The following is a 27,655-nucleotide window of genomic DNA, read 5'->3' on the forward strand; positions in this document are numbered from 1 at the left end:
GGAGATTAGATAAAGGGGCATTCAGAACAGAAAATAAGAGGCACTTTTTTTACATGGAATTGTGAGGGTCTGGAACCAACTCCCCAGTAATGTTGTTGAAGCTGACACCCTGGGATCCTTCAAGAAGCTGCTTGATGGGATTCTGGGATCAATAAGCTACTAACAACCAAACGAGCAAGATGGGCTGAATGGCCTCCTCTCGTTTGTAAACTTTCTTATGCATTCGTTGAGAGCCGAAATGGGCAAACATCGAGTCTCGCTGTTTTTTTATCATTATACCGCTTCCTTGAACCCCCTGCAATTAATCTGTGTAGTCATACTCCGTTTGCAATGGCACACCATTGGCAAAACACACCAAAAACGCAGTACTCCGGTACTCCCTTAGTAAAACTGAGGACTGTTTTTACCTTCAAACTCCGTGTTCGATGGTTGCTAAGGGCGTCATGACACGCATCCCTCCCTTTCCATAGCATTACAGTTACCATGAAATTACCCCCCCTCATTCCACTGTTGCTCTTGCCTAATATACAAAAAAATATGGCTGTTTTGGGAAGACATGGAAAGTGTGACATAACAGAAGTGGAGGAAGAAAAGATTCGTACTGTACACGAGTTTGACGATACATTTCCACTTGACTTGAACTCCTTAAAAAGGGAACTGGGATAGTCTTCTAAAATAAAGAACCTTTGTCTAGTCATCTTATGCACCGTGCCCATTTAAACATACATAGAAACACCAGTATCTGTTTATGCGTTTTAGTGTGTGTGTGTACTTTTTATCTGTATTTTGTGTGTAAACTGTCAATAATATTACTTGACCACAGTTTTACAGCAACTGATTGTGTAGCAAAAGATCTGACCGGTACATCTTGTAGATCAGATAGTGATATTTATTGTTTAATAAAGGCTGAATCAGCAAAACAAAGCACATAAAAATAAAATAATCTAGTCATATTCATTAATTGCACACTCGCTCATTTGCAGTGGTTAAGACAGTCGCTGTTACATATGCAACAGAAGTTTAAGTTTTAATGGAAAGTTACCAAATCTCTCAATGTAATAAACTTTTTACCGATTCTGTGACCATGTGATTATTGCTTGGTGAAACCAGTAGTTCGTCTTTATTCAAAACGTATACAGGTGCAGGAGAAATTAACAACCAAAAACACATGCACCACACACTTGTCTAAAACACCTCTTCCATGACAAATCAATTGCTTGAACAAAATGTACACCCCCCCCCCCCCCCCCCGTTTCCTGTGTCATGTTCCTCTGGACACCTCTGCGCGACACTCATCAAGTCTGCTCTGTGTTTCAGCAAATTGCCTCATCTCATCAGGGGTGCGGATATACTGCTCGATCTCACTGTCTGAAATCTCCTCGTCCCCAGTCACCTCCCTGCCTCTGCTTTCCTCCTCGTCCCTCTGCCTCCTCTTCGGGGGATTGACGATACAGGGGGGCAGAAACACCGGCCGACGCCGCTTGCCTCGCGCGAGTAAAGGTAGTGTCCCACAGTTTCCAGGTCCCTCAGTCTCTACCAGGTCCTGCGCGGAATTTATGGTACCCTTTACAGGCACCATAGCAGCAGGTTTTACACTCCCTTCAGCACTGCTGCATTGCACCACACTGCCCCCTGCTGGTGAAGAAAGAGATCCCTGTGCACAACCTCCTTTTTCATTTCCTCCAGTGTTCAGTGCAGCAGCAGCAGCCCCCTCCAGCTCTTTATCCTCACAGCCAGCACACTGTGTCACAGAGCCCACTTGTGACAAAGATGCTCCACTGTGCGCAGTCACACAAACTGCTTGCTCAGCAACACCTAGAGTGCGCTGTGGGGCTTGCTCACTGTCCTCCACCTCCTCTCCTCCCTGACTCTCCATGGCTCTCCTCAGTAACACAGCCCTGTGTTTCAGGATATCCCCAGCGTGCTTGGCCACCACCTTACGATCGAGTTTGACCCCGCGCAGCCACGGCAGTTCCTTGCCCAGCTTGCAGAGGGCGTCCTGGAGCTCTGCCAGGCGCTTGTGGGCTGGAAGGGGCAGGGGGACTCCGGCCAGCTTACAAAATCTAGAGAGGGAGGTGGCAAGGCGAGGGGCCACTGGCCGGAGAGAGAGCCAGGACAAGTAGACTGCAGCAGTCAGGATCGGGACGGGGTGCCGGCCTGTCACTATCCAGGCCTCTCCGGCCAGTTCAACCAGGTTGGAAGCACGGTCCACCAACTTGGAAAGGCATTCGCTGAACTGGTCCGGGACAGAGGCTGTGGAGAGCTGGAAACTGAGAGAGACAGACACAGAGGGTTACAATGATTCGACCCTGGAAAAATGGCTGCACAGAAAGGTTACAATACCCTGGTTACCTGCTGCAGTGGCTCCTGACGAGCTGAGTGATTGTGGTGGGCGGGGCCTCCACTCCCAGCTTCTCCACCAGCTCTAGGTAGACTCCCACCATCAGCCCTGGGTTTGCCTGCAGCAGCGAGCTAATGGTTCCCATGGTGACAGGCCAGCTGTACTGCCGGCCCACCAGCAACACACAGCAGCCCGCCAGCACCTCCTTGCGCTCCAGCGACACGCCCAGGAAGGCAGGGTGGCGGTAAGCGCGCTCGAATAGGCTCCGAGAGGAGTCCTCCACGCCTGGGGGGAACCTCAGGATGTGACACAGAGTGCTCACACGCTGCAGACCTGCGGGGAAACACGCTTAGTGTGGGGATACTGGCCTGAGTGCACACCCTCGATATGGTTGTCTATACTGTGCACGCACTCCTCTCTCTCACACTCGTCCCGATTGTGCGCACACACACACACACACACACACACACACACACTTGCCTCAGATCTGGTTGCGGCTGAACTGCTTACTCTCGCTCACCTTGGAGCTGGTTAGGAAACCACATGCCTGCTGGTGTACACACTCACTCTATCACATACTCTTATCGTGGATCTGGTTGCAACTGGACTGCACACTATCCTCTCAAATTCTCACACTCACCTTGAACCTGGATGCAACTAGACAGCTTATGTGCAAAACACAAGCACACACATCACTGACATCTTGAATCCGGTTGAGACTGGACTGCACTCTCTTCTCGCACTCAACTTGAATCTGACTGACTAGACTGCACGCTCACACTGTGACTGCGCCACCCTCACCTTGTCTGTTCTCTCAGAGTATCACCCCCTCTCACCTCTGATCTGGTTGCGGCAGGGCTCCTTGTCTGTTCTCTCAGAGTATCACCCCCTCTCACCTCTGATCTGGTTGCGGCAGGGCTCCTTGTCTGTTCTCTCAGAGTATCACCCCCTCTCACCTCTGATCTGGTTGCGGCAGGGCTCCTTGTCTGTTCTCTCAGAGTATCACCCCCTCTCACCTCTGATCTGGTTGCGGCAGGGCTCCTTGTCTGTTCTCTCAGAGTATCACCCCCTCTCACCTCTGATCTGGTTGCGGCAGGGCTCCTTGTCTGTTCTCTCAGAGTATCACCCCCTCTCACCTCTGATCTGGTTGCGGCAGGGCTCCTTGTCTGTTTTCTCAGAGTATGCTCCGCTCTCGCTTCTGTTCTGGTTGCGGTAGAGCTGCTTGCCGAGGACTGATCTCTCAGAGTATCTCGAGTCTGTGTGGAAACAACAATCAGATGAGCAAGTGAGACGGGGCCTGGCCTGGCTGAGCTCTGTGTGTCACGCAGGGCTCAACTGCAATGTCAAAACACTCAGGTGAAGCTCATCGATCCTGCACTACAGGCAACAGAGCACCCAGAACTTCACAACACCAAGTCAAGTAGACCAAGCTACCTTCATCATTGTAATGATGGGTAAGAGAGACCTCACAGGTAAGAGACCTCACAGGTAACAGGGACCCACATGGTTTCCTATGCGAGACAGGAGAATGATGTATTTATAAATCAATCACATACCTGTACTTTTAAAATGAAGTCAAGAACCAGGAGGTTGTCTGCTAGTAGCTATGCAGTGATTTTGGTTGTGTATCACACAATACACAATTCGTAAAACAGGGACGGAAATAAGACTCCTACTGCACAGCAGTTTCACCCATTCCAGGTTTATCTACAAGCTTCATTAGTACCAATGTATAGGTAACAACCCAGGAATGGATCAAACTGCTATGCTATGGGAGTCTTAGTTCCGTTCTTGTAAGATAACATTGCTTATAGTTTCCACTATGGGCAAATCGCCTCCTGCACAGTAAACGGGCAATATGTCAGTAGTGGAAAAATTGGGTCCCCTTAGTAGTAAAGGAAGAAAGGTACACTATGAAGCAGTACTCACGCTGACTGCTGTGACTGGTCATGTGATACTGCTCCTCGGACAGTGTGGTTGTGAGCAGTCCCTCACTCACCACGGAGCCGCAGTCCACACACACTAGCTGGGCCTGCGAGTGGTGCGAATCATCGATGATATTGGAGGAGCCGCACTCAGGGCACGATTGAGCCGCAGCCATCTTCAAACACAGCGCCCGGGCAGGAGCTGCAACCACAGGACAAAGAGAATCATTTCAAACACAGTCCCCGGGCAGGAGCTGCAACCACAGGACAAGGGGAATCATTTCAATTCCTCCGTAATCTTTTCAGGAGGAAACAAAACTCGACTCAAACCTGCAGTGTACCCATGCGCTGTAGCACAGTGCCTCCACACAACAATTAATTGTGTTGTCATATTAGATATTAGGGTAGCATGCAAAAAAAGGTACGGGTAATAATGGGCATTTAAGGCCCACCTTGTATAGGAAAGGTAACTCCATTCCAACACGGTGTGCATGTGTGTGTGTAATTTATTTATATATATTATATATATATAAATAAATTACACACAGTGCCGTGAAAACGTATTTGCCCGTCTGATTTTCTGCATTTTTGCATATTTTTGACACTGAATGTTATCAGATCTTCAACCAAAACCGAATATGAGATAAAAGGGACCCAGAGTGAAGAAATAACACAAAAATTTGATACATTTCATTTATTTATTAAAGAAAGTTATGCAACACCCAATGCCCCCGTGTGAAAAAAGTAATCATTGTGTCATCATTATGCAAAGCACGGTTTGGACATCATGCATCACTGCGACGTCATGCTTTGCATCAACATGGAACACCAAAGGATCCTACTTATTGTGTTGATCTAATAAATGGTATATTTTACTGCAAAAGAAAAAAAGTGGACAAAGGGCACCAGTCCATCTTCGTAAATCTATCACTGCATGAGTTATTGATTGTGAATCAGAACATTTGTATGGAGTTTATGGCCCTTGCTCCCAGAAGTGGAAATCCTGGACTAGAATGCATTCACCTGCAGAGAACAGGCACCTCACTACCATACACACCTCCATCTCCATCTCCATTACAAGATCAGGATCTCCTAAATATGTTGGATAGTAGCACGATTTCCAATTTTAGGGAAAATGAATGTATTACTATGCTATCTCAAGCAGTAACTGAAGGAGTATGTGCCGTTTACGCATTTGTTTTTTTATGCACATAGCTTTTGTGACTGATTTGTGTACTTTTTAGTGCACACAGGTAAAACTTTTTGGTGTCGTTCTGGGAGAACTCGTGTTACATTTGACACCAAAACAGGTCAGTGGCACGGTCTATGTAAAGGCAGTGGAAAAATGGCACAATGTGTTCACAGATCTCTCAATGTGGTATATTTATGAAGAACGCAGAGATTTATTCTGTGGAATTAGAATACAGAAAAATGTGACTGAAGAAGCAGACAGTGACAGCATGCATGAGAAATGTTTTGATTTGGATGATCCCTGCTTTGATGTCCATGAATATCCCCCAGACAAAGAACATGTAGTTAAGATGGTTACTTATGGACGAATAAATGTATTCCAGAAGAATTACCAGATGACATTTCAAAACATGAAAAAGAATTACCAGAACAATTTGTGCCATATGAAACCACCTGCCCTTATTGTACTGGACCAACCTCACCACAACTTTTAACACCAAAAATAGTTACCAAAAATGCAGTTGTGTATGGACTGAAGGTCCACAAAGGTCAGTGTTTTAAATTTTGCAACAGTCATTAATAATTATATACGAAACCCTTTTTATTTATTTTTAACATTGCTTGTGTTGTGATACCTAGGCATCAACATGCATGTGAAGACATGCCCGGTCTGTGAAACTCCTGACCGTTTTCAAGACTACAATTCTGGATTCCATAATTAATGACCGGGTCTTTCTAAGCCTTCCCCTGTGCATTCTTCTAACAGCGGCACTACAGTGAGTTTTAGTCTTTAAATTAATTTAGCTGCAATGTATCTTACTTTTTAGACAATATATACTGATCTAGGAACACCACCTACTTGTATAATAGTTTTTTTTTTTTTATGTTATGCCTTTGTGATAAGCTTTTTTTTTTTTTGCAGAACCACACAGCAATTGGCTGCTTCCTGACCACAATGGAAGATTTTATGGGCATTCAAGTGCATCATGATACTTTAAGAAAGGCATTTTTTCATTTTTCTGCACAGAGACAATAATCATACAATTATTTTTGCTTTCGATGTGGTCACCACCCACCTGTTCTCATTTCAGATGCTAACTGGAAAACGGCATTTGACATTCCTGGTGAGTATGCACACTTATTTTATTTCTGGAATGTTTTAAGAGTAGTCAACAGAAACGAGAGACAGGAGTGGAAATGACCTTTGTCCTGCATTGAACTGAAAACACCTTATCATCAGGATAAAGAGCATTTGTTAATATCCAACAAAAATAGTACAATTGCATTTATTTTAAATCTTTTACACTCCATTGTCAGTCTGTTCAAGAGACCAAAGGTGGATGATGTACCTAAAGAGGATCATGTTGTTAACATTGAGACCACGTGGCAAAATATGGAGCAGGAACTTATTGCATACGGCCAAAGTGATGGCGAGTACTTAAAAAGGTTAAAATGATGTGCTTTTAAGATCTAAAGCAGCATTTCATCTCACAAAGAAAACATTTGTAGATTAGAAGATTACTTAACGATCCATGTCACTAATGTTTGTAATATTTTTACATGGTGTTTTTATGGCAAAATAGGTGCTACATCTATGCCTGTTTTAAAACACATGCTCATTTCTTTATTTAATCATTTTAGGTGCTGCTGGTAAAAATCCCTTTTCTAGACCTTTATCTTATTCAGCTTTTATACCGTGGATTGGTGCTGCAAGTAGGATAGGTCAAACACTGCCAAAAACTGAAGCATTAAAGGACATGCCAATCAGAAAAAAACTGAGGAGTGCCAAATTAAAGAGACAACCAGAATTGATGAGGACAAGCGAACAGATCTTATTGAAGCTCGAAAGGTAGTAATTACTAGAAATTGAAACTTAAAAGATTATAAGCTTATTATACTTAACTTCTACATTCAGCCAACAATACAATGTCTTATGTTGAAAGTCAGAGGTGACTATATATGCTATATTTGTAGAAATCTGTTAATCAGATGTTACCTGGTAGAAAGAGCAGTACATTTTAATTAATGCTTATTGTACTTGGAGTGCAAAAATGAATACGATTTGATTTTTCCACAGGCTAGTAGAGGTCAACTGGCGGCAACATGTCAAGAACTGGGTGTGTCTGGTGTAGGTTCTCGAACAGACCTTAACAATAGACTACAGGAGCTATTGCTCTATAAAGACATTTATCCAAAGATGTTTGTTAAACTGCAAAAAACTGGAGGTAGGAATTAACTGAATCACTAAATTACCGAAGTTCCTCTTTTATTACTACAGAAAAAGATGGCAATGTTTATTTTTATAACTCTGAATATTACACATTTGACTATTTCTATTTCCTCCTTTTCTTCTCTGAAGGCGGTGTGTTACACATGGGATGCATGCACTCTGTGGTATATTACCACTCTCCTCTTTGGTGGCAAGAGTCTGCCCAAGACCACTGTGATGCATTACTGACTTTCAAACACCCTCCGAACATGTACATATCTGACATTGCTGGTAGAGCTGCAAGACACAGTACCGTACAGAACAGAAGAAGTGTTTTCAGCCACATGATGGTAGGCTCTGTGCAGCCACAGAAGAAAATATCCAGAGTGCTCAAGAAAAGACATTAAAAATAGACTTACCTTGGCTGGCTGCACTAAAGTTCAAAGGTTTAAGTGTGCAGACAGAACATGCAGCAGCTGATAGATATACCCAAGTACATCCTTCCACTGGAACGAAAGAGCGTTATTCACTATATGATCGTTTTCAAGAAAAAAAAAAATTCAAAACGAGACCAGAAGGATTGAGAAGTATGACATTTTCGCATTGAGGCTAATCTTTCACCTTCACAATGATAAGATAAAATTGACATTTCCATAAACATACAAAGACACTAACATTGGATCCTTTGGAAATCTGTCCAGATGGAAGATTAGCAATTTATGGAGCAGGTTAGTATATTATTATTATTTATTTTCTTAGCAGACGCCCTTATCCAGGGCAACTTACAATTGTTACAAGATATCACATTATTTTTACATACAATTACCCATTCTTACAGTTGGGTTTTTACTGGAGCAATCTAGGTAAAGTACCTTGCTCAAGGGTACAGCAGCAGTGTCCCCCACCTGGGATTGAACCCACGACCCTCCAGTCAAGAGTCCAGAGCCCTAACCACTCCACACTGCTGCCCGTAGTATAGTAACTATTATATTTTATGCAGTTCTGCTTAAATGTTATACTTCTAATGCTATACTTACTCATGTTATCAATTATTTTATGATAACACTTTTTGATAGTATCTAACAAATACATTTGAAGCTGTGATCATTTATGAAATATGATTGTACCATATTTTGATGTATTTAAATTTTATAATTTATTTTGCTTATACAGCAAAGAATGCAGGCAGTAAATAAATATGAAAAAGGAATCGCCTTCAGCAAGCGAGAAAAGAGCTTTATCAGGACTTCAAAATAGGGGGGGAAAGGGCAGTGCTTGCATGTTCCCCATACAAAAGGAAAATAAGGTATTGAAAATAACTTCAGTTTAAAACCCAAAAAAGTAAAACCACCTTGTTATTTTTTGGAGCAACTAACCAAGCTTTTTCAAGAAGGAAACAAAGAATACCAGATTGTTATCCGAGAGCACAGCAGCACAGTAACAACGAGAGACATGAAAAGTTTGTGCCCCCCTCAGGTTCTATTATCAGAAAAAGATAAGACGAGGACAGGGCTGGTCTGCCTTGGTTAACGGATGATGTAAGTATACTGATTTGAGTAACTGAGTACATAAAAAAATAAAGCACTTCATTCTAAGCCAACGTTTATATCCTTTTTAAAAGGTTGTCAATGCAAGAATTAGACAGATAGCATCTGGACAAAAGAGTGTAAGTGGATTAAGTAAAAATTTGAAAATAAGTTTACATCTAAATCATAATTCAAGTGAAACATGTTTGACAGGTACACGTGATTGAGACTTTTTGGTTTACATTTTAGTGGAGAGACTGGAAACCACCCCAAAAAATACATGATCGCAGTCTGCAAAGTATAAAAGGTATGTACAAAAATATATATTTGTGTTCTCATCTTCACTGTTATTTTTAAAGCAAAGTAATATATGTTGATGTTTTATTACAGAATATTCAGAAAGATACCAAGCTTTTGTTTACACGTGTTGTGGGCCATTCATGCCCTGAATCAGGAAACCATTTCATTCTATGGGTAAGTGTGTTACAGTACATTTTCTTCAGTATCGGTTGATGATACTTCAACCGTGTGAGTAAGGAATTACACACACTAGTGTTATCACAATTTGATAACAATGTTTCAAAGGTCTATCCAAGGAAGGAAAATCTTCATTACTGTTATTCGGTGATGTAAGGGGTCCCCTTGTGTTGGAATGACAGTGTATTAAAAATTGACAATTCATTACTTTTATACAAAAAAAAAAAAAAACTTTACCTAGAAAGTTTTGGCATTAAAATTAGGATCAAGGTGTTTAACAGAGCATATTTTTAAAAAGTTTTTTTGATGGAAGACTGCAACATATTACAGTGTACGACTCCCTTGGCGTATAGAACATAAGAAAGTTTACAAACAAGAGGAGGCCATTCAGCCCATTTTGCTCGTTTGGTTGTTAGTAGCTTATTGATCCCAGAATCTCATCAAGCAGCTTCTTGAAGGATCCCAGGGTGTCAGCTTCAACAACATTACTGGGGAGATGGTTCCAGACCCTCACAATTCTCTGTGTAAAAAAGTGCCTCCTATTTTCTGTTCTGAATGCCCCTTTATCTAATCTCCATTTGTGACCCCCGGTCCTTGTTTCTTTTTTCAGGTCTAAAAAGTCCCCTGGGTCGACATTGTCAATACCTTTTAGGATTTTGAATGTTTGAATCAGATCGCCGCGTAGTCTTCTTTGTTCAAGACTGAATAGATTCAATTCTTTTAGCCTGTCTTCATACGACATGCCTTTTAAACCCAGGATAATTCTGGTTGCTCTTCTTTGCACTCTTTCTAGAGCAGCAATATCCTTTTTGTAACGAGGTGACCAGAACCCACAACCCTCCAGTCAAGAGTCCAGAGCCCTGACCACTACTCCACACTGCATGCATAATTAACAAATACTGTCACAATTGAAAAATGCAGAAGTTATATAAGAAAAAGAAAAAAAAAAAACAGAATAGTAGCATTACAGGAAATGGGAACATTTTGGTTTGTTTTATATGGGTCAAACTTAATCTCTGCAGGACAGCACAACTGCGCAACCACAATATTGAGCATTTTCCATTTGTATAATGATTTAAAATATGTTTATATAGAATAGGCTTGATCTGTTCTTTCAAATATGGTTCATACCTTTTACTTTCAAAGTAAAAAATACCAAAGCATGACGACATCCATTTATGGATGTATCAGCAAGATATAATTTTGCAGCAACTATTCACAATACTAATGCAAATAAAATGCAGTAACAGATTAAGCAAAATGTAGCAAAACAAAGTTCCTTAAGTATTATTCGATATCTACCTGATATACAGACTAGGCCTACACTTGGTTATAGGTGCCGCCTTGAGGACTTGGAATCCTTGGAAACATTTGTACACTAACCATTTACGAGCCATGTATTAAGACACGTCTGGTTAAAAACAATATATCTACAACTAAATCTCTACGAAACTCATCAGAAAACTCGCTACACCATGTTTGTTTTATTACTGTCAGTGTATTTTGTAGTTAAGGCTATCATAATGCATATGTAGGCTATATATTATACCAGCAAGTTTTAAAACAAGAAAATATTTACCTTATATAAAAAGATAACGTTTCTGGAAGTGTAAAATCAATTTTCTAAATACACATGATAATAATGGTAACGGGTCCCAAGCACATTCTTATAAACTTAAACACTGGTATGAATTACTGAAAGATACGTATTTGGAAAACATAACCGGCAATAAAGAAAATGAAAAGGAAACTGTGAAATCATAACATAACAGCGACACACACACACTGAAATCATAACATAACAGCAACAGCTGGAGTGGTCCGGACCACGGGCCACAGAATGCTACAACCCCTTCTGCGACCCCAGGCCATGGTTAATGTCGAACCCTGATTACGCACACACACACATTTATATATATATACATATACACACACACACACACACACACATATATATATATATATATATATATACACACACACACACACATAAGAACATAAGAAGAACATAAGAACGTTTACAAACGAGAGGAGGCCATTCAGCCCATCTTGCTCGTTTGGTTGTTAGTAGCTTATTCATCCCAGAATCTCATCAAGCAGCTTCTTGAAGGATCCCAGGGTGTCAGCTTCAACAACATTACTGGGGAGTTGGTTCCAGACCCTCAATTCTCTGTTTAAAAAAGTGCCCCCTATTTTCTGTTCTGAATGCCCCTTTATCTAATCTCCATTTGTGACCCCTGGTCCTGGTTTCTTTTTTCAGGTCAAAAAAGTCCCCTGGGTCAACATTGTCTATACCTTTTAGGAATTTGAATGTTTCAATCAGATTGCCGCGTAGTCTTCTGTGTTCAAGACTGAATAGATTAAATTATTTTAGCCTGTCTGCATATGACATGCCTTTTAAACCCGGGATAATTCTGGTTGCTCTTCTTTGCACTCTTTCTAAAGCAGCAATATCCTTTTTGTAACGAGGTGACCAGAACTGAACACAATATTCTAGGTGAGGTCTTACTAATGCATTGTAAAGTTTTAACATTATTTCCCTTGATTTAAATTCAACACTTCTCACAATATATCCGAGCATCTTGTTGGCCTTTTTTATAGCTTCCTCACATTGTCTAGATGAAGACATTTCTGAGTCAACATAAACTCCTAGGTCTTTTTCATAGTTCCCTTCTTCCATTTCAGTACCTCCCATATGATATTTATAATGCACATTATTGCCTGCATGCAATACTTTACACTTTTCTCTATTAAATGTCATTTGCCATGTGTCTGCCCAGTTCTGTCTAGATCATTTTGTGCAGACTTTGGCAAAAGCTTTCTGGAAATCTAAATAAACCATGTCGTATGCTTTGCAATTATCCATTGTCGATGTTGCATCCTCAAAAAAATCAAGCAGGTTAGTTAGACACGATCCCCCTTTCCTAAAACCATGGTGACTGTCTCCCAGGATATTGTTACCTTATAGGTGATTTTCCATTTTGGATCTTCTTATAGTTTCCATAAGTTTACATATAATAGAAGTCAGGCTTATTGGTCTGTAGTTACCTGGTTTTATATACACACACACACTATGTATGTATGTATGTATGTATGTATGTATGTATCAGTTTTGAATGTACACAAGGGTTAAATTACTTATATAAAAAAAAAACAACAACTCAAAAGTGGAAGAAAACACGCCTGTTAGTACTGTACAGGTAAATGATAGGAGTAGACGTGACTGAGTAGATATATTCGTTAAACTAAACATGTTTGTCCTAAATAAAAATATATAAAAAGTTACAGGGTAAAAAAAAAAAAAAAAATAAATTTCAAAACGTGCAGTGGTACTTCCAAAATCCTACACGTACTGTCACCAGTACAAGAGGACTGGTGTTCACAGATATTTCGGCAAACCTTCAGTTTTACTTTTAATGACATGACGTTCACTTTACGTTTACCCTTAACCTGTCCCATGCAGCATTCCACAAAGCTAAAATATTGTTTCTCTAGTTTTATTCCAATAAAACGACTTTAAAAGGCACAACAACTATATCAGTTAAATACTGTATTTTGAGTAATTGTACTATTAGTAACTGTATTAGTTAAATACTGTATTTTGAGCAATAGTACTTAGTAACTTATGCATGATAAAGTCGTCGTGATATTGATATTTTGTTTTTTCATTCAACCTCGGAGTTTGCCGTTACGCTTTATATATATATATATATATATATATATATATATATATATATATATATATATATATATATATATATATATATATATATATATGTGTGTGTAAATATTTCATTCATTGCGGCTGCGAGTAAGAAAGTCTTTCTTGCTTTAGCATTCATATATAGCAAAACAATGTTTCAGATTTTCTTGGTGGTGCTTCTATCCCGAATTACGCGGAGACACGGTTTCCTACTTCCTAAAATAATAACAAAATACAGTAAAAGCAAAACTAACACACAGGTTTTTATTTATTTAAAAAACAAAAACAACAACTGCCTACAAACATACCTTCAACGTTTTCAGTCTCCCCTCTCAGTTCATCTGTGTAGAATCGTACATCATTATTAACTTCCCGTGTGGAAACTAAAGCCTCATAATTCAGTTCCGACTTGGCGTTGAGTTTTCTCCTCTTTCCTTCTTCGTGCGTGGTAAAACAAAAACAAACAAACAAAAAAAAACAGTGTGCACAGTTTAAACAAACACGCGTCCCTTCTATCAACCCACAGAAAAAAATACATGTAACCCTCTTTACACAGGTACAGCAAACAAACTTACCGCGTAAGATGGAGGACTTCTGGTTCCCGTTGAATTTAAACACATGCGACCACCACCAGAGGGCGGTCTTATTTAAATGTGTTGACTGTATTTTTTTTCTTTTTTTTAATCGAGTATCCTTTCATTTTTAAACGTTAATGCTGTGTGCGGTATTGGACCAAAAAAGTGTTAACACTTTCTCTCTGGAGCACTTCCTTATTTAATGGCACTGCAGTATTTTGGATAAACGCAACAACTGCAGAATGATTTCTCTTTACATGGCACTGCAATAAAAAGCTTTCTGAAGACTGCTTATTGGTTTTTATGTGGTTCTACATTACCCAGCTGCTCATTGTTCCTACTTTATAGTGCTATAGTGGGTATTGAGATGTTAAGTGAGGGGGCTGGGTGGTGCTACAGCGGGGTAGTTCAGTGTTAAGCGAGGGGGCTGGGTGGTGCTACAGCAGGGTAGTTCAGTGTAAGCGAGGGGGCTGGGTGGTGCTACAGCAGGGTAGTTCAGTGTTAAGCGAGGGGGCTGGGTGGTGCTACAGCAGGGTAGTTCAGTGTTAAGCGAGGGGGCTGGGTGGTGCTACAGCAGGGTAGTTCAGTGTAAGCGAGGGGGCTGGGCGGTGCTACAGCAGGGTAGTTCAGTGTAAGCGAGGGGGCTGGGCGGTGCTACAGCAGGGTAGTTCAGTGTAAGCGAGGGGGCTGGGTGGTGCTACAGCAGGGTAGTTCAGTGTTAAGCGAGGGGGCTGGGCGGTGCTACAGCAGGGTAGTTCAGTGTAAGCGAGGGGGCTGGGTGGTGCTACAGCGGGGTAGTTCAGTGTTAAGCGAGGGGGCTGGGCGGTGCTACAGCAGGGTAGTTCAGTGTAAGCGAGGGGGCTGGGCGGTGCTACAGCAGGGTAGTTCAGTGTAAGCGAGGGGGCTGGGTGGTGATACAGCAGGGTAGTTCAGTGTTAAGCGAGGGGGCTGGGTGGTGCTACAGCAGGGTAGTTCAGTGTTAAGCGAGGGGGCTGGGTGGTGCTACAGCAGGGTAGTTCAGTGTTAAGCGAGGGGGCTGGGTGGTGCTACAGCAGGGTAGTTCAGTGTTAAGCGAGGGGGCTGGGTGGTGCTACAGCAGGGTAGTTCAGTGTAAGCGAGGGGGCTGGGTGGTGCTACAGCAGGGTAGTTCAGTGTAAGCGAGGGGGCTGGGCGGTGCTACAGCAGGGTAGTTCAGTGTTAAGCGAGGGGGCTGGGTGGTGCTACAGCAGGGTAGTTCAGTGTTAAGCGAGGGGTCTGGGTGGTGCTACAGCAGGGTAGTTCAGTGTAAGCGAGGGGGCTGGGCGGTGCTACAGCAGGGTAGTTCAGTGTTAAGCGAGGGGGCTGGGCGGTGCTACAGCAGGGTAGTTCAGTGTAAGCGAGGGGGCTGGGTGATGCTACAGCAGGGTAGTTCAGTGTTAAGCGAGGGGGCTGGGCGGTGCTACAGCAGGGTAGTTCACTTGTCTGACCTCTGGTGCCCTGGGTTCAAATACTGTAAAGCCATAAATATTTGCAACCTGTTGCAATATACAAAGTATGTATTGTTAGTGGAATTTGATATTCGTGCCAAAAATGTTTGCGTTTACGAAAAGTCCATAATAAAAGGCTTGCAAATATTTATGACTTAACAATATAACTTATCAGTTTTTTGTGATCTCAGTTTAGGGGGTCTATTTGATCAGCCTACACCCTGATAAGCCACAGCTGGATTATTTTAGAGCGTTTTACAGCACTGGGGAATCATTTTGGGCTGTCTCAACCACCTGATTTTAGAATCCTGGGACACAACCACAGACAGAATCCAGGAGGATTCTCCAGTGCTGTAAAATGCTCTGACAAGCTCCAGCTGTGGCTTATCAGGGTGCAGGCTGATCAAATCAGCATTCAGTGAAATCCACTGATAGGAATTTCGACTGGACAATACCATTATAATCTAATAGCATTTATTTGTCTAATTATTTTGTGTACATGTAAAGAAATCCTTTAAAGCAGTGGTTCTCAACCCTGGTCCTGGGGACCCATGTGTCTGCTGGTTTTCATTCCAACTGAGCTCTTAATTACTTAACTGGACTCTTAATTGAACTGATAATTTGTGCAATTAAACCTTTTTTAAATGGTTTTTAGCTCTTAAATAATTGCAGAGTTCAAGTTACTTATAAACTGTTATAGCTAATGTGAACTCTGCAACTGTTTAAAAGCTGCAAACAATTAAAAAAGGTAGAATTGCGCAAATTATCAGTTCATTTAAGGGTTTAGTTAAGTAATTGAGAGCTCAGCTGGAATGAACACCAGCAGACACAGGGAGTCCCCCGGACCGGGGTTGAGAAGCCCTTCTTTAGAATGTAATGAAGTGCTAGATGGTTGCTGCAGCGCTGTTACTCTCCAGGGTGCAGTTATTGCTTCTTTAGCTGAACTTTCACACACACCCGCACTGAGACACAGACATGTGATACTGACCTTACACTCACTCATTGTGACATCAGCACATGACCTCATACACAGCCACACCCACTCTGGTACTATGCACTGTATTTCATTTGCGTTTCATTTTTATTTTGTTGATGGTACAAATTGTTGTGATTATGAACCTTTTTTTAATACGGCAATACTATTGTGATGTCATAATCAACACTCCACCTTCTGGAAAAACAACACTTTTGTGGTAGTATATTTGATCTCATGTCCTGATGAGTTATTTCATGGATCAGTGTGTGATAATGACTTTGATACACATGAGTGTGCGTGAGGAGGGCCTGACCTAATCTTGTGGCTTTGCCAGTCTCCTTTTATCAGGCCACACTAACTTGCATGATGAAGCTGTTACCACACTCTGATCCAGGCATATCTCTTGATTAGTTCTCGTTGTCATGCATTAGGAAAGTGCTTCTGGATCCTGCTGAATGATGAAATCCCAGACAGATGGAATAAACATCAGAGGGATCCATTATGCAAATTCATAATCTGAATCAGCATCACTGTTGCCCGTCATTCAGATGAAATCATCATGGAGCCCTAGAGAAATCTGAATCTGCATCCCTGTCCATTTCTGAAGAAATAAAAAGTCAAGCAGACATTTTCATGAAGGCTTTAATCTAGGGGTGGCCAACCCTGGTCTTGGAGAGCCACAATCCTACAGATTTTTTTTGGATATCTTTAAATCATCAATGGCTAAAGACCTGGAAAGAAAGTTAGTGTTGACCAGTTAAGAAAATAATTAGTTCAACTAGATAATTGAGAACTTTGGTGGAGTGAAAAGAAGAAGACCCTTCAGCTCTCCAGGAGCTTTACCAAAACGTTTGTCTGTTACTGACCTCAGGGTGAGTGGATCACTCTATACCCCACTGCGATTTTCTGAGCATCCACCCTGAACTACATTATTTTTAGGGGATAAACACAGATTGGGGGTTGATGCAATCCAGGGCGAGTACCTCTAAATCAGGGGGGCAAAGTTTTGCCTTCCACTCCTGGTCTTTATTCCAACCCTATTCTAAATTATTTAATTGAAACAATTAAACTTCCAAACAAACTCTGAAGTATTTCATGATCTTGTTTTACTTGTTAAACCTGCAGTGGAATGGCCCTCCAGGACTGTGCTTGCACACCCCTGCTATAAATGAGTGAGTGTTTTCTTATTTAGAACGTGTCTGTGTCTCTCTCCCTGCCTCTCTTGCAGAGCTGTAATGGTGAAGCCCGCAGGCAGTGCCACCATCCCTCATCTTAACGAGCCTTGAATTCACCCTCATCTAAAACAGGCTTGTATGTTGCTCCTACCCCTTTAATTCACTGTGCTTAAGGCTGGCGAGTGGGTGGCTGGGAGCTATTGGTTTAGGTTATCAAAGAAAAATACAATCCTTGCATTAAGACAGGCTAATCCTGGATCGAATCCCACAGAGAGAAACTGGGGCGCCAAGGTCACCGCAAACAGGACTGCCAAAAAAACAAGAAATACTTACCAGGGCTGAAACCAAGCCGGGATCACACCATTGTGAATGGAAGGCCCCTGTGTGTGTGTGTGTGTGTGTGTGTGTGTTTAATATATTATATATATATATATATATATATATATATATATATATATATATATATATATATATATATATATATATATATATATAATGGTTAATAATAATTATTTTATAAAATAAAATAATTATATATAAACAAACACTTTCTGTACAAACACCTGTTTTGAATAAAGGACGTGAACTGTGGCAGGAGGAAAAGTTGTCTTTACCAACTCAAATTGAAAATTCTGGGAAACAAGAGTAAATGCTAAAATTAAAAAAAAATTAAAAAATTTAAAAATATTAAATTAAAAAATAAAACCACACTCCTTGACAATATAAACAGTGCTTTATTTTTCAATTTTACATGGAAGAATATAATGATAATATTATAATGATATACATATATATGTGAAAATATTTATACTTTACTGCTCTAGAGAAAACAGCCTTATACAGCTGCACTCACAAAAAAAAACTGTATAAAGAAAACCTTAAGTCAGGAATGGAAGATCTTTCAAGCTATTGCTGTTGATACTTCTGACAAGGAATGAAATAAAAACAAGACTTTTCACCCAAGATGATCAGTAAAAACAAATATCCCCAATCTGCTGTAGGGACAGAGAGGCCTTCAACATCCTTCTGGTTACTTTGCTTTTTCAAATAAACAGCTCTCTTGTTTCATTCTGCATGCCACGGTAAAACATAATAATCTCTGCTATGAAAGATCAGGAACTAAAAAAACAAAACAAACAAAAACAAAAAACAAAAAATCACATTTAGAGCACCTAAATGAGTGAAGTGGATACATTCCAGCTGAAACCCCTGAGCGATTATTGCAGTTTAGAAGAATTGGTTCCAAGAGGGCTTGTCCAAACATCCAAGCGACACAGATAAAGTGCGAGCCAGACTCGGTATCAAGTCAGAATGGGGTTCAAACCCACTGCTGCGTTCTGAATTACAGACACTATTCCACTCTAAGCATGGTCTCAACCTGTATAGCTCTGGAAAACTTTACATTGGAGAAACATTTCCATCCGCCAACCCCTTTATTAATAGATATCTATACAATAAAATAAGTCTTATCTTCAATAAGTCTCATATTTGAAGCAGCAATGCCCACAATTGCACTGTCCCATATTGCAGCTCCTTGCACCACACCGCGTGCATCCAGCCTCAAACCCATCACCAATCTGCACTGTCACACAGCCCTGGAATGCTTTCTGATGAGAAGCCATGATTAGTGTCTTGTTGAACATATATATTCAAATCCCTCCCACAAAGGAAAAAAGTACAATTTAAATATATAATAACTGGTGAGCAATTGTTTCAACGGGCTCATCCAGTAGATATTTCCCGTAATAACTGTCCGGTTATTACAGGAAACGCGCTCATTACCACCTGCACCAGCGTGACCCCAGCGCGACCCCAGCGCGAGCCTATATTAACTCAGCAACACAGACTAGGTAGATTAAGCCGCCCCCACAACAAGCAGCACAGAACTTTAGAACTCTGGCAGGAAAGAACTGTTCACCAGAGATTATAAAAAATACTGCATGGGATAGTGTGTGATAAATGAGAATTTAATCCCCACCCTCAGATGGGCGTTGAGTTCTCTTATGACACACTACCCCATGCATCATTCTCTCTCTATCTATATCTACATCTACAGAAAGAAATTTTCAATAATAATAATAATAAAACAATAGAAGTTTACAGTTCAATTCAATGTTGTTCACAAACTTATACAGGTAGGAAAACAGTACATTTGAGTTTGATTGGATTCACTACAGCCATGATTTTTGGTATACAGGTAAAAACAAAGCCAGAAATCAAATCTATACATTCCCCGGCCCCTATGGATAACCAGAAGCATGCTCCAGTAACAGTGACTCTCAAACTTCTGCCATGGTTTCCGAGAGAGGAAAAACAAACTGCACTCCCATCCAATCCTACAGTGGCTACACCAGCACAATGGCTTCTTATATCATCTGAACCCTGAAGCCCAAAACCTTTGTCTACTTCGTGTTTTAATTGTCAAGTGCTATACAGCAATTTTATATGGCAATTCTCAAGCTCTGAGAGAATACAGGGATGGACATAAGACTCCTATTGTATGGCAGTTTCACCCATTCCAGGTTTTGATACAAGCTTGATTAGCCACACTGTATAGGTAACAGGTGTGTCTTATTAAACTGGTAGTAAAACCAGGAATGGATCAAACTGCTATGCAATGGGAGTCTTAATGCCACCCCTGGAAAAGAAGTGGAGCTCATGAGATGCAGACAGACAGACAGACAGACAGACAGACATACAGACAGACAGACGCACTCTGCCACTAGACTCGGCCGGCCTGCTTGGAAGGCAGGTTTCTCAGTATGTTGGGTGTCTCCTCCATCACTCGGACCAGCAGGTTGTCTATGTAGTCCTCCAGGTCTCTGATCTGGCAGTCCTTCTTGGACAGCGCCTCCTTCTGCTTCACCAGCAGAGCAACCAGCTCATCGTGTGTTAGTTGGGAGTAGGGGGCCGCATCCGAGGGGTCAGTGAACTGGGAAGGGGGAGAAGAGAGTTACTCAGTGTACAGAGGAAATGCAAACACCAATCCTTTATTACTAGTAGGGATGTGCTTTTGGTAATTTTTTTTAAACGTTTAAACTCTTTGCAATGTCAGCTTTTAAACCACACACACACACACACACACACACACACACACACACACACACACACACACACACTGACACACTGACACACTGACACACACACACACAGACACACACTCTCTTTATATTACATTCTGATACTGACAGCCCTGGTTAGTATTTTCTAAGCAAATAAACCCCAAATAAGCAAAACATCGCAAAGACTGAACTAACAAAATGTAAAAAAACAAAACAAAACAAAAAAACACCTACACAAAAGTATGTATTGAAATGTTTATATTTATGGTAATTAAAGTTGCTAGTGAAGATATAACTTTATACTATATACATATTGAACACATGTTTTTAGAATAGTGTGTTTCTTAAAGGTTTATTTAAACAACAAAAAATAGGAACCAATTACATTTATTTATAGGTTTTTTTGTTTGTTGTTGTTGTTATAAGTAACTTTGCCCCAAATTTATATGGTTTAAAAAATAAAAAAATTTGAAGAGACGAACATCACCCACTGTACAGTGCGAAAGCGAGTTGTGCTTACAATTGAAAAAAAGTTGGAAATACTTTCACTTCTGGAAAAGGTAATTATCAGGGATAAAATAGCACAATATTTTGGAATTTTAAAGAGCACTGTGACTGATATTAAAAAGTCTGCCTCAGAGATTTAAAAGTTTGCGATTTTTTAAGCTCAGCTCACCACCACCACCCCTGCGCTGACTCGGGAGGGGGAAGACGAACACACACTGTCCTCCGAAGCGTGTGCCGTCAGCCACCCGCTTCTTTACACACTGCAGACTCACCGTGCAGCCGCCTCAGAGCTACAGCGTCGGAGGACAACGCAGCTCTCGGGCAGCTTACAGGCAAGCCCGCAGGCGCCTGGCCAGACTACAGGGGTCGCTGGTGCGCACTGAGTCGAGAACACCCTGGCTGACCTAACCCTCCCCCACGTGGAGCGCCTTTACTGGATGCGCCACTCGGGACCCCCCAAAGTTTGCTGTCTTTGATAGTAGCGGTGGGATTTTTGAGATCTATTGTTGCTCGAGAGGAGTACTCGAATCAAACGTCACTCTCCTCTACATACTGCACTCGTGTACATAAACCTCCCAAACATTGCCACAAGTCCTATCTTAAATGCCAAATTAACACACAATCAAGTAATATATTAAGTAATTAATATAACGTTTGCCTTCTTGTGCAGTTAATTGGATATGGTCAAGTATTACTAAATAACGTAAAGTATTCAAATTCACGTATCCACACAACTTCACATTAAATTTTAAAAAGAGATGCCTGGCCTACCTGTCTGAACTGTGTCTCAGAGGTCCTTTACTTTAGTGCAGTAGTTCCAACATACAAATAAAAACTGTACTAAACAAACGGCCGTTCGGCCCCAAAGCCAACAGAACAATTTCAAGTAAAAAAAGCCTTCCACCTATGGGAAGATTCGAGAATGGGGTCCACGAGTCTGTGGTAATTGCAACTTTTTCTCCCTTTGAAAGGTTTGTATGAACAGCTGCAGCACGATTTTCTTTAAGTTTTTCCAGCCTCGCTGTTATTGTTTTATTGGTCGGCACAGTATTGGGATAATCTTACATCGATTTCAAAACTGCAGCATTCACGATTCACATGCACTGACCTCATAGGGGATAACGTGATCACATCCTGTTCGGCCAAATCTATAGCAAATGTTGTTATGGATGTTTGCTTTTTATTGCCATCAGTAACTCCATCCACAATAAATTATGAATGTTTTCATTTCAAACTGTGAAGCATTTAACTTTTGTGGTACGGCAATTTTGTTTGGCATAATTATTTACATATCACGGTTTTCTCGTCCGTTCCTCAAAACGTGGCTCCCTTTGTTTAGAGATGCCATTTTAAAAATAGAGAACCAACTCAGAAAAAAACGCTGGTCATTAACATTATTTAACCCCGCCGTGGAATTGATACCATACCACGCCTACTACAGGCATAAACACACACACACACACACACACACACACACACACAGTGCACCAATGAAGCGCCAGATCCACCGAGAATAAAACCCGCCCCAGTGTCAATCTTTCTGTTGCACCAATTAGAAAAGCTACTTGGGGGCAATTGCCAAACCCCTTCCTTTTTATAATATCTGCCCTTACTGTGGCACTAGAGCAGTCTCATACGCGAGGACTACTGATGATAAATTACTAAAATGAATGCATAAAAAAATATGCGTTTGGTGACATTTGTCACGTGACCGGTTATACAAGCATATTATTAAATGTTTTACCACTTATTTTGAGCTTAAACATTTAAAATTCCCATCCCTAATTGCTAGCCACACTGCTTCCGTCCCTCCCAGTCCCTTCTCAGCTCTAATCACTAGAGCCACATGGCTTCCCTCCTGCCCAGTCCCTCATCTCTAACCACTAGAAACACTCTGCTTTCCTCCCTCCCAGTCCCTCAGTTGCTCAGTTTTTGTAATCTCTGTTCACGCTATCAGTGGTACACTGTGCTGGCAGAGTATCCTGCTTCCTGCTAGGAACAGGGGGAGGCTGGGCAGTGTGGAATGTGCTGAGGTTTCATGTTCCCATGAAAATTAACCACAACAAACCCTCTGCAGCCCACCTCGCTCCTAACCCTTCGCTACAGAGTTTAAAACACACAGTTCCCGAATGCTAGTTTTTGCTCTTTCCCCGCTGCGTTCGTTACTCTGGGTGGTTCTGAGTGGCACAATCGGGAGTATCAGTGTGGAAACCGTGCAGTTCAAATTAAACTACAGAGTAAATATTTACAAAGGCAGAAGTCTTGAATGAATACTTTACCTCTGTTATTCTACATTGTTGTTTCTGATTACATCTTTAATAATTCCACTATTCCGGCACAAATTGCCTTTTGACAAGACTTCTCAAAAGGCAGATTGCAGATTAGAGGGGTAGGGAAGCATATTTAAGTTGCACCATGCACTGCAGGGATGGGAATAAGACTCTCATACCGGGAATAAGACTCTCATACCCATACCTGATCCATTCCTGGTTGCACTATGAGTTTCATAAGACACACCTGAGTTTATTACCTATACACTTGTGGCTAATCAAGCCCATAGTAAAACCTGGAATGGGTGAAACAGCTATGCTAGGAGTCTTATTTCCATCCCTACACTGAAGCCCATAGGTAAAGCATTGTGCTCTAAATCCTGTGCAACAACGAATATGCTTCCCCAGCTCACTATCTTTTGGCTGGGACAGTTAAGCACAACGCAGCACTGAAAAAGAGACTTCTAGTCGAAACCTTGAATCGATTTATAGATTTTTTATTTTTTTTGTATTTCTAAAACAAGCCTGTCCAAAAAAGCAGAAACCGTTAATCCTACAGAAAACATAATAGGGGTGATGCTTTAGTTACATGTTAATAGGCAGTCAATAGATGAGCCTGCACTTGTGTGTCTATTATTAGATAGCTCATCGGAGCTCATATTTCATATGTATGTTGAATGTGTTTTTTCCTGCTTCAGTAAATAAATAAATAAATAAATAAATAAATAATACACATTTAAACCACGATTGCCATTCACAGTCACGTTGTGATGATCGTGTGAATAGGGTATTAGTGTCTTTACATAGCAGTCTTTGTATGTCGATTTATTTACTGGAGAAGGAAACTACCAAGTCTCAAAAACACACTCAACATACATATGAAATATGAGCTCCAATAGCAGTCTAATGAGACACACACATGCATGGCATATCTATTGACTGTTTATTAACATGTATCTAAACTTCAGCAAATGGTTAACTGCAGTTAAGTAACGATATATTAAGAACATTTAGAAAGTTTCCTGTTAATTGGCCGTGAGGGGAGCCGTGTTACCTTGCTGATGACTAGCCCGCTCCGCCCGGACGGGGTGTCTTTCACCCCACTGCTCTTCGGATCCTTCTCCATTCGGGAAGTCTGACTGTCCTGGGAGCTCATCGGCTTCACTGGGTGTGGCCTGTAGGGGGCAAACGGGGTGGGGCAGAAAACACGGTTTAAAACAGTCATGCTAAAAATAAACGAATCAGAAAGTAGATATAAAAAAAAACAAACACGTGGACTGCAGTTTGAAAAAAAGGCCAGTTTGTTTCATTCCAGCTGCCAGCAGGCCATGTGATCAGGGCAGGATTGAGGAACATGTGTGGGGGAAGCCTGCATCCCACCTGCCTATGTTACTACTGCATTCCTGGTGTGTGAATGTGGTTAATGCTTGTTGTATATGTGTGTGCGTGTGTGCACCTCACCTGCACTGTACTGAGCCAGGACTTTGCTGCACTGTGATTGGCTGTGTCTCCGAGGGAGAAACCCAGGCACGGAGCAGTCTCTTCCCTCCGGAGCTGATGGGCTGGGCGGGGCTATTCACGACCGTCTTAGAGGAGGGAGAGGGGGGTAGAGGGGAGAAGGAGGAGGAAGGAGGAGGGGACAGGCTCTCGGTTTTGCTCTTCCTCTGGGACTCAGCCACTTCCTCTCCAGTCTGCTTTTCCAAGTTAGATCTCGGAGTGCTGCTTGGCTCCGTTCTCTCTGCTCTTTTCCTCGCAGAGATAACTGCAGGCTTGTTTTGCACAGCCGGTAATGGGCTGGTGTCACCTTCAGCATCCTCCACTGAGGCTGGCGGTGTCCGTCTGTCCTTCTCCGAGGTCTGCTCAGACAATGTCCGTTTGTCCTTCTCCAATCCTGCGTTTTTGTTCTCGAGGGGCTTTTTCGTATTTGCCGTGATCGTTTCTTCCGTGCCTTGGTCAGGCTTTGCCAGTTTCACCTCCTGCGAGGATATTCCGCTCACGTTTTTGTCTGGGGGTGACGGTGTCGGCTTGGTGGATAATACAGAGAGTTTCTGAGCCTCAATGTCGCTTGCATCCGACAGTGTCTGTTTGTCTTTCGGTTTTAAACTGTCGCCAGTGCTTTTATTTGACAGTGCTGTAAGTCTGTCATCTGCGTTCTTCTCAGTCTGTTTGTCCTTCTGTGAGAGCATTTCCCCTGCATTTTTGTCCTGAAGAGTCTGTTCATCCTTCTGGTTCATCCTTGTGCTCTGATGAAGCAGCGTATCTCTGTCCTTTGCTGCGACAGTCCCACCAGACCTGCTCTGGTCCTTCTTATCTGAAGCAGCAAGTTTGTCCTTCGTTTTGAATACCTCCCCGGAGCTCTTGTCGGGCAGTTTGCTCTTCTCCATCGACACTCCACCAGCCTGCTTATCCTTTTGCGCATCCCTGTCTCTCGCAGTCTGGTCAGAGCATGCCTGTTTCCCTTTGTCCACACTCTTGTCTGGTCCTGGACTTGCAGAAGGGACTCTGCCTCCCAGACGCCCATCAAACAAGCCAGTAACTCCGACACCCTGTGAACTCCCTTTTGCACCCAGTGAAGGAGGGGGCTTGTTAACTGCTGTTGGGCTCCTGGCACTGGGGCTGCTCCTCTCTTCTGCCTCTACGGGTGAAGAGTTAGTGCCTGGCTTGTTGCTCGGTGGACTGTGAGTAAGGATGGGAGCAGCGGACTCTTCTTTCCCAGCCTGTTGAGCTGTGATGGTTCTGGGTGCAGGTTTCGGTGTGGAGGCCGCAGGCTCCGTGGGGCCCCATGGTTCTGTCCTGGATGATTTAGGGGCTCTGGGTGCAGGCTTTGGCACCTCTCTTTCTGTTCTGAAGTGTTTTGAAGCTGGCTCAGAAGGTTCAGGAACGCCAGTGGTTTCGGACTTCTCTCTCTCCGATGTAGAGGAGTCTGGTTTGACGTCCAGTTTTGCAGGCTTCTCGTCGCTCTTCAGTTCAGGGGGTGGGGATTTTGGGTCCCCGGATCCGCTTCGTTTCTGTATGACTGATTTGAAGGAGAAGCTGGAGGCCAGCGGATCTGCTTTCAACTGCTTCTCAGAGGCTGTTTCAGAAGTAGAGGGCTTTCTGCTCCTAGAGGTTGCCTCGGAAACGAAGGCTGGTCTGGTGGCGTTCTTAAAGGGGGAGTCAGAAAGAGTTTCCTTTGACAAGGAGACAGATGTGGTCACATTCTCAATGGGTGGGTTACAAACGGAGGCCAGCACAGTGGAAGAGTCAGAAAGCGATGATTGCCTGGAGTTGGCCTCAGGTAGTGAATCAGAAATTTTGATAGTCTCATAGGGAGTGTCGGAAACAGAGGGTGGCCTTGAGGTGTTCTTCAATAGTGAGTCAGAAACAGAGGCTGATTTGTTCACTCTCTCGAAGTCCGAGTCAGAAATAGAGGCCAACACAATGGAAGAGTCGAAGAGAGATGGTGGCCTTAAGTTTTCCTTTAATAGTGGGTCAGAATCAGAGGCTGGCTTATTGATATTCTCAATGGGAGACTCGGAAACAGAAACAATCGGAGAATTTGACCCAGAGGAAGACGCTCTAGATGTCCTTGAGGCGGCCTTAGACAGCAAGTCAAAAACCGAGGCTGGTGTCGCGGGGGGGCCAGAGCCCTCTGGAACAGAGGCAGAGCTGGAGGCTCCTGATTGCCTACCCTTCTCAAAGAGGGACGCGGCCGCCGGGCTCCGAGAGATAGAGCTGGAGGAAGCCTTCGACAGCAAGTCCAACGCGGAGGCTGGTCTCGAGGAGGGGGAATAGAGGACAGAGCCATCCTCTCCCTTTGCTTTGGCCACAAAGTCTGATTCTCCATCCTTTCCTGTGCTACCCGCAGAGCTCTTCTGCCCGCTCGCTGGCCCAGGAATGTTGGGGTAAACCAGACTGGCTGTGGGTTCGAACTTGGGGGTTCCAGGGGAGAGCTGGGGTTCCTCTCCTCCCTTGGAGGGATCAGTTTTGAGGACGGATTTCCTGTTTTCCTTCAGGAGGGAGCCAGCTGGAGTACTACCAGAACTCACCTCCCGACAGAGAGGCACAGAGCTGTCCTGAAAGGGGGTAGGGGAAGGGGGGCTAGAGGAGGAGGAACAAGGGGTGCTAGTGAAGGGATTGGAGAGGGCACTAACGGGGGGGAGAGGCGACGTGGAAAGAGAAGGAAGCCTGTCTTTGGTTTCATCCTTCAGAGACACGTCCAATCTGAAAGAGCACAAAACAGAAACGCCTGTGCGTCAGAGACCCAGCTGGG

General features: G+C 42.6%; 2 protein-coding genes across 5 annotated transcripts in view; both read right to left on the reverse strand.

The window, feature by feature from the left end:
* Nucleotides 1-802: 802 nt before the first annotated feature.
* On the reverse strand, nt 803-14,043 carry LOC117397797 (transcription factor IIIB 50 kDa subunit-like). 2 transcript variants are annotated; one of them, XM_034912497.2, is made up of 7 exons: nt 13,948-14,043; nt 13,681-13,809; nt 8,086-8,172; nt 4,271-4,468; nt 3,478-3,597; nt 2,353-2,674; nt 803-2,270 (listed from the first exon to the last, which is right to left on the reverse strand). In XM_034912497.2, the coding sequence occupies exons 4-7, from the start codon at nt 4,440-4,442 to the stop codon at nt 1,262-1,264; spliced, it is 1,623 nt and encodes a 540-aa protein (XP_034768388.2). In that variant the 5' UTR covers nt 4,443-4,468; nt 8,086-8,172; nt 13,681-13,809; nt 13,948-14,043; the 3' UTR covers nt 803-1,261. The 2 variants fall into 2 exon arrangements, with proteins under 2 accessions (XP_034768388.2, XP_058869780.1); XM_059013797.1 differs by lacking the exon at nt 8,086-8,172 and having other exon boundaries at nt 13,948-14,034.
* A 4,235-nt stretch (nt 14,044-18,278) lies between these two features.
* The window catches only part of LOC117397857 (rab11 family-interacting protein 1-like), a 32,097-nt gene continuing 22,720 nt past the window's right edge, over nt 18,279-27,655 (reverse strand). For all 3 annotated transcript variants that reach the window (XM_059013792.1, XM_059013794.1, XM_059013793.1), the window contains 3 exons: nt 24,865-27,606; nt 24,458-24,578; nt 18,279-20,496 (listed from right to left, as the gene is read on the reverse strand). In XM_059013792.1, the coding sequence (XP_058869775.1) occupies nt 20,287-20,496; nt 24,458-24,578; nt 24,865-27,606 (3,073 nt within the window). In that variant the 3' untranslated portion in view covers nt 18,279-20,286. The remainder of the gene's footprint in view (nt 20,497-24,457; nt 24,579-24,864; nt 27,607-27,655) is intronic.

Source organism: Acipenser ruthenus, chromosome 46 (assembly GCF_902713425.1).
Source record: "Acipenser ruthenus chromosome 46, fAciRut3.2 maternal haplotype, whole genome shotgun sequence".
Classification (NCBI taxonomy): Eukaryota; Metazoa; Chordata; class Actinopteri; order Acipenseriformes; family Acipenseridae; genus Acipenser; species Acipenser ruthenus.